Source organism: Myotis yumanensis, unplaced genomic scaffold (assembly GCF_028538775.1).
Source record: "Myotis yumanensis isolate MYYU_CA2020_CCGP unplaced genomic scaffold, mMyoYum1.0.hap1 SCAF_6, whole genome shotgun sequence".
Classification (NCBI taxonomy): domain Eukaryota; kingdom Metazoa; phylum Chordata; class Mammalia; order Chiroptera; family Vespertilionidae; genus Myotis; species Myotis yumanensis.
In genome coordinates, this window is record NW_027223757.1 from 4,154,209 (window position 1) to 4,166,444 (window position 12,236).

The 12,236-nt window shown below is 48.7% G+C and overlaps 1 protein-coding gene across 1 annotated transcript; it reads left to right on the forward strand.

The window, feature by feature from the left end:
• Window positions 1–2,164: 2,164 nt before the first annotated feature.
• Window positions 2,165–11,762, forward strand: TAGAP (T cell activation RhoGTPase activating protein). The gene is made up of 10 exons (XM_070417395.1): window positions 2,165–2,293; window positions 2,865–2,945; window positions 3,032–3,085; window positions 3,390–3,456; window positions 4,959–5,125; window positions 5,804–5,965; window positions 6,640–6,749; window positions 8,368–8,563; window positions 9,120–9,234; window positions 9,810–11,762. Exons 2-10 carry the CDS (start codon window positions 2,919–2,921, stop codon window positions 11,006–11,008), a joined length of 2,097 nt encoding a protein of 698 aa, XP_070273496.1. The 5' UTR covers window positions 2,165–2,293; window positions 2,865–2,918; the 3' UTR covers window positions 11,009–11,762.
• The last annotated feature ends 474 nt before the right edge of the window (window positions 11,763–12,236 follow it).

Genomic DNA, 12,236 nt, shown 5'->3' on the forward strand with positions numbered 1-12,236 from the left:
TTAATTTATGTAAGTTATAGCTACCAACGTGTACCTTAGAGAAATTAGAGGTGAGAACATGTTGACGCAAAAGAATACACAAGCCTGCATTCCAGCCTCTCAGAACATCCCACAGCAGTGGCTCTGGAAACTCCACTGTGTCCACTCTGGTAAAAATGGTTTACAAAGGCAGATAGCATCTCAGTCGTGCTACTAAAGTAGCGTGGACCCTGTGGGCCCCCCCGGAAGGGTCTCGGGACCCCAGGCTCCCAGTATGCACTTTGGGAGCTGCTAATATAGACCCAGCCTATGAGGTTTCAAGAGTTTCTTCCAGGGCCCCCAGCTTGATCTTCTCAAAAGGCAAAAGGGACAGGCAGGCCATGCTCTCCCCACCCCTCACCCACTAGGGAACATTAAAACATTTTTTCATGTTTTATCAGGATTCTATATACTCTATCTTCCTTTGAATATAGAATTCCACGAGGAAAGAAAACAGTTTTTAAATCACTGGTAGAATGTGTATTGTGGGGGCTAGATGATGACAGAAGAATCCCTAAGGATTACAGAAAATAGTCTTCATTGTTTTAAAAAGGGAAATATTTCCATTGGGGATCGACGCTTTAGTTACTACAAGAGCAGCATAAACATTGTTTCTTAGAAGAATCCAGAAAGCATGTCAAATGAAAAAAACGTTCCTGAAATACATATTAGCAAAGAATATATGTTATAGTGATACATAGAGTAATATGTATTAAGTGAATGTATTTATTCAGAATTTATGGGTTGAATACCTACTATGTGCCTGGCCCCAGGCTAGGTCCAGCATAGGTTGCTTTCATGTTTCTGTGTAAGTGTGCTCTCTTGGGTCTGGCTTCTTTTGCTCGGTGTTATTTTGTGAGACCCAACCACATGGTTGAATGTCCTTTTAGGCTGCACATCCTCAGTGCTACCGTGTGGCTACATCACCATTTGTGATTTGAGTCATTTCAGACCTGGGCTCGCAGCCCCAGGAAGCACCAGAGGCCCTCTGCCAGCCGGGAGGAGGGGCCTCAGGTGAAGCTCACCAGCTCCTTGCTCCTGGAAGCTGGTCTGATCACGGGAAGTTTCTGTTTTCCTTCCACGGCAGGATTGGAGCTGATAGGAATTAAGTGTTAGTGATTCTGACTAGTCAGGGAAGAGACGAGATTACCAGGATGACAGCTGCTCTGCTGGACTCTTCCTCTTCCTGATTCCAGAGGAAACAGACCTGCCTTTGGTGGTGACCGTTTCTCCGCGGCACGGCTGGGTTTCTTGGAGGGACAGCATCGTGCACCCAGAGGATGCTAATCAAAGTGTTGCCCTAGCAGTTTGGCTCAATGGGTAGAGTGTCGGCCTGCAGACTAAAGGGTCTGGGGTTCACTTCCGGTCAAGGGCACATGCCTGGGTTGTGGGCTCGATCCCCAGTAGGGGGTGTGCAGGAGGCAGCCGATTAATGATTCTCTCTCATCATTGATGTTTCTATCTCTCCCTCTCCCTTCCTCTCTGAAATCAATAAAAAGATAGTTTAAAATTTTTATAGCCCTAACCGGTTTGTCTCAGTGGATACAGCGTCGGCCTAGGGACTGAAGGGTCCCGGGTTCGATTCCATTCAAGGGCATGTACGTTGGTTGCGGGCACATCCCCAGTAGGGAGTGTGCAGGAGGCAGCTGGTCAATGTTTCTCTCTCATCGATGTTTCCAACTCTCTATCCCTCTCCCTTCCTCTCTGTAAAAAATCAATAAAATATATTTTTAAAAAATTAAAGTGTGGTGACAGATGAAAATAGTATAGGGTGGGTGGGAGGGGAGACAGCCCTCAAACAGGATGCCAAAAAAGTGGGGCAGAAATGACCACATTAGAAAATAAAATGATGTTTACGTCCAGAATAACCCATTTTCTCTCACACATCCCACCTGTGACATTAATCAGAGCCTTCACCTAGGGCCGTGTGTCATCTTTTCCACCCCCAGCAGTTTACAGATTTTCTTTTACTCTCCAGTGGAAGGAATAAAAAATAAAAAGACCCAGAGCTGCCCTAAAAGGAATGAGGAAGCGGGTGCTCTCCGGCGTCTGGCTCTGCAGGGTGACGGCCCATGATGTTCTTTCCGGTCCCAGCAGATGGTGAATTTCCACCTGCCCGCCCCTCGCTTATAATGCAGAACACGTGAAGGCAGCACAGTCTGTCTCCTCTCTGCCAGCGGATTAACGGGTGTCGTGCTGCCTCTCCCGGTCCCCACGATCCCCACAGCTCCCGGAGGTAGAGGAGCTCTGGCTGGGGTTCCTCTCCACCCCTCGGGTAAGTGCCATCAGTTCACAGGCACCCGACGGCAGGCTGCTAGCGGGTCGCTGGGCTTTCAGATCTGATCCGAAAGAAAACAGCTGCGCGGTGGAGGGTGCAACAGTGCTATAAAGATTCTGAGCACGGGGAGCTCTGCTTCGGGAGAAGCCTGTTCTTTGGGGCATAGGAATTCTGTAAATGTTCCCTTGGTTTTACGTCTGAGCTTTTCTCTTTTCGGGTCGGATGAGCAAATTCATGCAAAGCTCTTACTATGAAACCTGACGCATAGTGAGCTCTCCCCCCCAAAAAAAGTTGTTACTGGACTTGTCATCCAGATTCTCTCTTGAAGGGGATGTAATGAATGCATAACAGAATTTGGCCTGGTGGTGAGCTCAGGCTTAACTGAGTTAGAAATGTGTGATCAGACGCTGTTCCGAATAGCATAAGACATCTGGTCACACACTGTACTGTAAATGACAGCTTTCCTACCCAATAGTTTCAGACTTCGTGTTCTGGCGAAGTGGCACTGAAATTGGCCAGCTGACCCTGTGTGTCCCTCCTGACTCTCTCCCCTGTGATTTCTCCGTAGGCAGAGCGAGGCCGCAGGGAGGGGACTTCATCAGGACAGTCGGCCAAACTTCTGATGAAGCTGACAAGCAGCTGCAATGCTGTATGTGCCGCTCTCATCTTCACGCGTTCATATTTTCCAAAGGCTTGAGCCGAATGTTTACCTAACCTACTTTTTTTCTCTTTTAGTCGAAAACACTAAATACCAATAATATGGAGACATTAATTGAATGTCAATCAGAGGTAAGAAAGCAATTTCTTAAAGTTTTTATCTGTACTGTGAGAAGAGGAAAAACTTTCTGCTTTAACTGAATATTGTTTGGCTTATTTAATTATTAGAGTAGAAAATTAGTATCCTAAGTGCAGTGTGTTAAACTCTGATATGAAACAATCAGTGCTTTACTATTGATTCTAGAAGCTAGAAAGAAATCAGTGGACTCTTTGGCTAATTTTTAATATGAATAAAATGTTGTATGAGCATTTTGTGGGGGAAGCCTGGGTAGGTTTCTTCAGTCATTATTTGTAACTAAAGTAAACCTGCTTTTAGGGTGATATCAAGCAACATCCTCTGTTGGCATCATGTGAGAGTGAAGATAGCATTTGCCAGCTAATTGGTGAGTTTTGAAAACATACTGGTCTTTTATGTAAGTGCTAACAGCAAATGTTCTTGGTTTGCAAAACCACAGGATGTTTCTCTACTAGGAATTATTTGTATGATGTGCTCTTAAAGACCGCAGACCAGCCACTCTCAAGTGGAGGCCCAGCCCCCCGAGCATCAGAGCATCCGAAAAGACCCCTCGGGGCCACCCCGCTCTCCAAGGGGCTCCTAGTGGACGACAGATGTCCTGGCCATTCTGTTTTGACAATGAAGGCATATGGACATAAGAAAAACACTCAATGCCTTTTTCCTTTTCTTCTCTAATGGAAAGTGAATCTAAGAACCTATGTAGCAATCTTTGCTGACATTGAATTCCAAAGAACCAATGGTTTACTTTTTTTTGTTTGTTTTTAATATATTTTTATTGATTTCAGAAAGGAAGGGAAAGAGAGATAGAAACATCATTGAATGGCTGCCTCCTGCATGCCCCCACTAGGGATCGAGCCCACAACCTAGTCATGTGCCCTTGACCAGAATTGAACCCGGGACCCTTCAGTCTGCAGGCCGGCCCTCTGTCCACTGAGCCAAACCGGCCAGGGCCCACGGTCCACTTTTCACTCTCTTCATAGCGCATTACGGTAACATAACCTTGACCCAATTCTCCTGAACCATGGGAAAAGCCACTTCTCCACCCAGCCTCTCCCACTTGCCAGTATAAATTGTATAGAAACATATGCCGGTGCATTTAGAAAATACAGCTTTTCTGATTAGGAAAAAAAAAAAAAAAGGAGAAGGAAGAGAAAAGAGAAAGAAGGAAACTTGTGAAAGGCAGTACCCATTGCACACACAAGCCTGCAAAGAGCTCTTGGTGGTGCTCACTAATAATTCCCAATTGCCGTGTCTGGGCTCCGACCTTTCTGCAGCAGTCTGTGCTCTCCCCGTCCTAATTAGGCAGCCCCCCTGCAGCCCTGGAGGGGAAGGGAACTACAGACAGGCTGAGTGACATAGCTCCCTCTAGTGGCCAGTGGTGCGAGCGTGGCTGCAGCCCGCCCCGCTAAGTATCTTCAAAATAATCTTGTTGAGCAAGTCAGTTCCTCTCTTTATAAGTTTCATTTTCTTCAAAGGAGCAGATTAAACTAGTGTATTTCACATGAAAGATGTCCACCCAGCTGTGAAGGTCAATAGGTTAAGATGGTGGTTTATGACCCGCACAGTTAGGTTTTGCCAGTTTTTGCAGCCAACAGCTAGTGACGAGTAAAAACAGGAAAGGTGGAGACTGAAGAACCCTGGTGTTGATGTGTAGGGGCTGGTCGCCCTGGTAACGTGGTGGTTTTCTGGGTTGATGCTTCGAGATTAAGATGCATGCCCTTTGCTTTCTCAGTTTTTGCAAAAGTATTTCTCCCATATGGCATACCAGGGGTGCCATTATGTGACTGACGATACCCACTGTCTGACAAGGATCTCTGTTCGTTAATATTTTAATCTAAATTTTCACCTTGCTTGTTTTCTTGGCTGTAGAAATTAAGAAGAGAAAGAAGGTGCTGTCCTGGCCCTTTCTCATGAGAAGGCTTTCTCCTCCATCAGATTTTTCTGGGGCTTCAGAGCCAGAATTGAAAGCGTCATTGTTTGATCAGCCCTTGTCAATTATCTGTGGTGACGATGACACCCTCCCCAGACCCATCCAGGTAGGCGCGCGTTGACTTGTCACCCTACTTCAGCTTGCTGCCAGATGTGAAAGGCTGTGCGTGGGCAGCCTGAATGTCATCCTCATGCTAAGCTTGTTGAGGCCGATCTTTCGTGTTTTCCCTCTTAGAAACCGTTTCTGCCGGGAGTGCAGTCGGGACAGTCCCCGGCTGCTTACATTCTAGAAATTGCTTGTATTTGCCAATGAGCTCAGATTGATGGTCGCCCTGTCCTTGACTTCCTAGAGTTAAGAATGTTGAAAATGTGTGGCTTCTGAAAAATCAACAGACAGAGATGTGGTGTAGCATATCTGATCTGAAATCCAATGTGTATGTGGAATGGGTCCCAGGAAGGAGGCCGGAGCAGTTTTAGAATGTGCAAATGGGAGCTTCCACAATACACTTCCTCTCAGAAAAATGGAGGGTGGAGGAAGAGTTGACAGCAACTGGACTGAAGGGAACAGCTGGCATCAGTGGTCACTTGTTAAGACTAACTCAGTATCACGGGGAACTAACTTTAATGGAGAGGATGTTTTATGACAGACAAAGTTAGCTACTGTGCATATGCACTCCTTTAATCCTCTTTCTCCTACCTAAATATAGCTTTCTAGTGTATTAGTAGCAAAGTATGTCTTCAAACCAAGGGTAACCATTTCCTATTCCTATGCCTCTCTCCTCTAGGATATTCTCACTATCCTGTGCCTGAAAGGCCCTTCTACTGAAGGGATATTTAGGAAAGCAGCCAACGAGAAAGCCCGCAAAGAGCTCAAGGAGGAGCTCAACTCGGGAGTCATGGTGGATCTGAAAAGTCTTCCCGTGCACCTCCTGGCGGTGGTCTTTAAGGTGAGTTCACAGCATTGACGCCAAAGAACCTGCCAATGGGTTCTGATACGTTAATGCTCAGGATACAAGAAATGGGTTCTCCTCTCTACAAACCAAAGTATACTGATTTTGCATTTTGCTTAAGTTGAGCCTTTTATTTATTATATAAGGCTTTAAAGTTCCCCAGCATTTTGAGGAGAAAGGCACTTGGGTTGTCCTATGGCCAAGTCCATACCCCTGAATCTTGGTGCCCTTACTGTGCCTGTTGTAGGAAGTTGCTGAGAGACAGCACAAGAGAGAGATCTCGCCGAAACTGGTTTGGCTCAGTGGATAGAGCGTCGGCCTGCGGACTGAAAGGTCCCAGGTTCGATTCCGGTCAAGGGCATGTACCTGGGTTGCGGGCACATCTCCAGTAGGAGATGTGCAGGAGGCAGCTGATCGATGTTTCTCTCTCATCGATGTTTCTGACTCTCTATCTCTCTCCCTTCCTCTCTGTAAAAAATCAATAAAATATATTAAAAAAAAAAAAAAGAGAGAGATCTCCTTCAAACTAACCAAATGCAGGAAGGAAGGGGCACAGCCTGTGGCAAAATGAGCATAGGTTCCCTGAGATGGAACAAACCAAGTGGAGATAAAGACACCAGCACGTTACCCAGCACAGACAGGCCAAACGGTACCGTTTCTTCCTCCTCCAGGACTTCCTCCGAAGTATCCCCCGGAAGCTGCTCTCCTGTGACCTGTTTGAGGACTGGATGGGTGCCCTGGAGAGACCGACTGAGGAGGACAGGATCGAGGCCCTGAAACAGTAAGTCGTCAGGGTCCTCCCACCCGGACTCCATCTCTCCATTCATCGCGTGGCAGGGTGCTTCCTGCACATGGTAGTGATGAGGGGATCCCCGTAGAGCTGCTCATCTGCCCAGAATGAAAATCAGGAGTTACCCTGGACATTTACAAACACTGTTTCGGCCAAAGGAGAGTAGATGCTTTTTCAAAAAGTAGAACATGAGCTTCAGTACAAATCACAAGAGGTGGGAGAGTCTAAAAAGATAAGTCGTTAGAGAAGGTATGAGGCAGAGTCATAGATGAAAGCTTCAAAACGGGCTCGCCAGCCAGGTGTAGGAATTTGGGGTTTTCCTTAACCTGTACCCACTGGTGTCCTGCAAGACAACCATTCTCCCAGAAAGCATCCCTGACAGCACAGAGAACAATCTAGAAGGGATTGTTTTGTTCATTAAATTCCATAATATACTTCATATTCTTCTAATTAACCAGAATGAAAACTATATAAAAACAAACTCCAGTGACAGCGAAAATAATTACATATGTGAATGAAAGTATGACCTCTTGGTGACTAGAGAATCTTAAATGCCTAACTTTAAAATATCAGCACTTTTGCCCTGACCGGTTTGGCTCAGTGGATAGAGCATCGGCCTGCGGACTGAAGGGTCCGAGGTTCGATTCCGGTCAAGGGCATGTACCTTGGTTGTGGGCACATCCCCAGTAGGGGGTGTGCAGGAGGCAGCTGATCGATGTTTCTCTCTCATCAATGTTTCTAACTCTCTATCCCTCTCCTTCTCCCTTCCTCTCTTTAAAAAAATCAATAAAATATATTTTTTTAAAAAATAAAATATCAGCACTTTTGCCAAATCCTATGAGAGTGTGCCTATATACTATGATTGCCCACATGGCTAAATATTTTCAATGAAATATTTATAGAATTGAAGACATTAGAGTGTTTGTCCCAAAATGAAAATTACTTTCTACTTAAAGACATAAAGCTCTTTCAGAACAATAACATCTTATGAAAAATAAAAATGATCCATATATTAGAGTTACCATTTCATTTTTTTACAGAGAGGCTTTAAAAGCCTAATTTATTATTTGTTAGTAATAATGTTGCCATTGAAATGCTGCCTTGACCTTAGTTATGAACATGCCTTATACACTGATTTCTTCTCCGTAAAGATTTCTCAGAATGGTGCAAAAATGTCTCATCTTTGTTCCATGGTCACAGGTCAGAAAAAGGCAAATGATTGTGTTAAAAACACACACAAAACACACAGTCTTTCAGTGTTAGGAACAAAAAGGCATTGTTTGTGGCTAAATGATTCTTCTACAAAAATGGTTTTCAAAATATTAAGCTCTGGTATTTGTTGCAGGAGTGAATGCTCCCACACCTGGGATCTGTGTAAATAACAGGATGAGTCATTGGTGTCGGTGTCGTAGGTTGTCACAATGTCTGGTTAGCCAGTTTCATCCTATGTCAGCTGCCCTTGGAAGAGTCTGAATGAGCATTTCATGTTACTTGTGAAAGCAGCACCTTCCTCATTTTAAAGGAAGTCTGGGTGAGGGCGTTTCGGCTGCTACACTGCAGCCAGCAAAGCCACTGGCGCCTCTGAGCCGCCCCCTGAACCTCATTGCAGGGTCGCAGAGAAGCTGCCGCGGCCCAACCTGCTGCTGCTCAAGCACCTGCTCTCCGTGCTCTACCTGGTCAGCAAGAACGCCGAGGTCAGCAAGATGGACGCCAGCAACCTCGCCATCTGCGTGGGGCCCAACATGCTGACCCGGGAGAATGACCAGAACCTCTCGTTGGAAGCCCAGAAAGACTTGAACAATCAGGTTTGTTCCAGCCTGTTTCTGGGAAACTCAGTTTCTGATCCCCCCGCCCGTCCGTCTGCACATCGAGGTGATGCAGTGCCTCTGCGTCTCTGACTGGTCCGCCCTCACAGTGAAGATGGGAAACGCAGGGTGTCTTGGTCACAGTTCCACGGTCAGACGTGCAGTTAATGAACCTGACTAAGCCCAGGCTGCGGCCTTCGACCTCCGAGAGACGGAGTTTAGTGCTTCCCATGTTCACATCCGTCTCCCAGGCAGAACGCCTTCACTTCTCTCCTCTGTGCATCACACTTCATCCAACTGTGGGTTTGAAACCCTCCTCACTTAAAGGAAAAATCCAGTTACTTTAAAAGTTTCTCAAATTCCCAAATAAAAAGTGCATGTCTCGAAAATGACTTTAATATAGAGATGGCTGCCACATTTTCTGTCTGCTCTTCCCAGACACATAACCTCGAGGCTCCTTGTGGCACCGCCCTGACAGCTGACCCTGCCCTGACCCCCTCCGTTTAAGAAAATAAAGATGCCTTTAAGCTGACCATCTGCTCATGTGTCCTCCCAGGTGAAGACTTTGGTGGAATTTCTCATCGACAACTGCTTGGAAATCTTTGGGGAGAACATTCCGGCACATTCCAGTTCCATCTCCGATGACTCCCTGGAGCACACGGACGGCTCAGGTATGGGTGCGCTGTCGGCCTCGCGTTGCATCGCTTGTCCAGTGTCCAGTGTCCCTGGTTATGAGGCAGGAGCTGCTGTGACAGGGCACGGCTGAGGAGGGGTGGGGGGGGGGAGGTTAACTGAGCTCCTGGCTCTCCTGCAGCATCTCCTCGGGCTGCAGGCACTCACTGGGGCCGCGCCTGGGCCCCTGCTTGTTCCACATCAGAAACCGCTAGTCTTGCTGATGAACCTGAGCCAGAGGGCGGGTCATACCCTTCTGTTTCCACGATTGGAATACGGTCCGTTAAAATGGAAACGAACCCAAGAAGGCCATCCAAAGGGTCGTTTTTAAAGTGAAGATCAATCCATTTTCAGTGAAATGCTGTTTTCTCCCTCCCCACCTCCCTCCCTGTCCCCATTGACAGAGTTGATTTTTAAAGAAACACATATTTAATGTGGCAAATATCTTTCTTTCAAACCCCAAAGTACCTTCACCAAATTACCCACTGCCACCCCCAATAGGGTGAGGGAGCTGTACAAAGCTCATATCTGAAAGAACCTGAGCAAAAGCTCAACCTCCCTTTCGTGTCCACAGACGCGTCGACCCTGCAGAATGACTCGGCCTATGACAGCAACGACCCTGACGGGGACTGCGGCAGCGCCCTCGGCTCCCCGGCCAGGCTGCCCCCGGGGCCCTGGGACACAGCTGCCCGCGTGGAGCCCGTGGCCAGCACTGTGGCCAGGCTGAAAAGCTCCCTCGGTGACCCGGACAGGAGGCACTCGGAGCCCAGCGTGTCGCCCTCACCAGATCGCCTCGGGAGCTGGCGAGCTAACCCGAAACTGACACGCAGCGAGGACTCCCCCGGGGCCCGGCCGGCCTCCCGGTCGGGAAGTGAGGAGGCCGAGGACCCCTTCCCAGAGGAGGTGTTTCCCGCGGTGGACAGCGGGAGCCAGAGGCCGCAGGACCTGCGGGTGCAGAGCTCCCCGCAGGGATGGGCGCCCACGGCCTGCTCCAGCGGCTCCCCGGACGCCTCCTCTGACAGCTCACCCCCGGCTTCCCCCTCCAGCCCCAGGAGAAGCTTCTTCAGCAGACATCAGTCTTTTACGAAGACAGATAAAAGTAAGCCCAGCAGAGAAATAAAAAAACACTCCATGTCCTTCTCCTTCGCCTCCCACAAAAGGGCGCTCCCCAAGCCCCCCAGCCTGTCTGTGAGAGCCAGAGAGCCCGGCAGGAAAGACTTCAGAAGGGAGAGCCAGCTCGCCGGGCGAATCGTCCGGGAAAACTTGTCTGAAACCCACGGCCAAGCAGCTCTGGACTTTAGCCCAAGATCCTGTGCCCTGTCGGGGGAGGACGTGTTCCGGCTGGTGGACAGGACGAGGCCCGGCAGCCCACCCTCCTACCAGGAGGCCATGCGGGGCCAGGCCCCGGCGCTCACTGCCCTTGGGAGCCAGACAGTCGGCAGCCTGCGGGCCAGGATGCTCAGCGTGGACTCGGGGCTGCTGCCTCGCCTACCCGGGCACCACGGAGGGGACTCAGGGAATGCGTGCGGCCAAGAGCCACTCGATGGGCACAGACTCTCGCCCAGGACTGCGAGCTGGAGCCACAGCAGGACCAGCTGTGCTTCCGTGGAGACGGTCGGACAAGTGGCCGTCACTGGGAGGCCCGAGGTGCACCGGCTCAGAACCGTGTCTGAGTCTACGCAGCGGAGCCCGTGGGACTGCCTGGCGGGGCGCTGCAGCCAGCCGGCCTTCGAGGCTGACCAGCTCCTCTACGCCAAGGAGTCCTACATCTAGGAGGCGGCCAGGCGTGTGGCACGCCCGTGGCAGATGCCGTGGCCGCATGAACTGCTTCCAGACTGTTTTCTAAAAGTCCAGAATAAGCTCCTTCGAGGCATCGTGTAGCCCTCGGCAAGGACAGCTGCACGGCCCTCGGTGCCGGCTGCGTGCACCGATCCGTGCACACACAGCACACGTATAAAGTGTGTTCCAGACAAGGGGTCGGGTGCAAAGATGTCCACGTAAACACGTGTCTGTATGTTTGTGAACTTGGGGTACACAGCACTGCTCTTCTCCCCCTCTTGGGGCACTTTCTACCAGCTGGTGTTTAAAACTAATGTTTTCTTGTTCTTATGTTGCTTCAAATGTCATGCCCGTTTTCCTAGTTTCCACGAGCTCCGTTTCAGGGGAAGGTCTAACACCGTCAGCAGCGCCCTAAGCAGCAGGGGGGCGGCTCGTCGCCGCAGAAAGGGGAGCAGCAGACTCACCCGCAGGGGCCCCTGTGGGGTTGTCAGGGCCCCACGAACGCTGGGGAAGGAAAAGGCCGTCATAAAAGTGTACGGAAATACTTCCATGTGTCCTTCTAATCATGTGATTTCTAATGGGATCGATTAGTGAAAGCGCATCACATCGATAGCACTTTGAGTTAACTTGCGGTTCAGGGATGTCTTCCCAGGCGTGTGGAGGATGGTACTTTATATGCATCACGGTCGTATATAAACTTCAGTATAATCTCACTACAATAAATTGCCTGCCTTTTTCAAAGTAAAAATGTTCATTCTTTTTTTGTTTTTGTTCATCCTCAGCTGAGGATATTTTCCCATTGATTTTTAGGGAGAGTGTAAGGGAGCGGGAAAGACAGAAACATTCATGTGAGAGAAACACATCAATTGGTTGCCTCCTGCACGTACTCTAACCAAAGCCAGAGAATATGCCCTTGACTGGAATTGAACCCGGGACCCTTCAGTCCGAGGGCCAACACTCTATCTGCTGAACCAAACCGGCTAGGGCTAAAAATGTTCATTCTTCACTGACATGTTACTTCCTTTCCCTCTGTTCACAGAACCCCACCAAGAAAATCATTCACACATTGATTCACTCAACAAGCACTTGCTGAATATATGCATTTGTTATTCTGGACCAGCGGTTCTCAACCTGTGGGTCGCAACCCCTTTGGGGGTTGAACGACCCTTTCACAGGGGTCGCCTAAGACCATCGGAAACACATATATAATTACATATTGTTT

What these genes read in the sequence shown, in the direction of transcription:
- TAGAP (XM_070417395.1), top strand. Translation starts at nt 2,919, where the DNA reads ATGAAGCTGACAAGCAGCTGCAATGCT. An exon ending in TGACAAGCAGCTGCAATGCT is followed by an intron (nt 2,946 to 3,031) that starts GTATGTGCCGCT and finishes TTTCTCTTTTAG; the next exon opens with TCGAAAACACTAAATACCAA. An exon ending in AGGATCGAGGCCCTGAAACA is followed by an intron (nt 6,750 to 8,367) that starts GTAAGTCGTCAG and finishes ACCTCATTGCAG; the next exon opens with GGTCGCAGAGAAGCTGCCGC.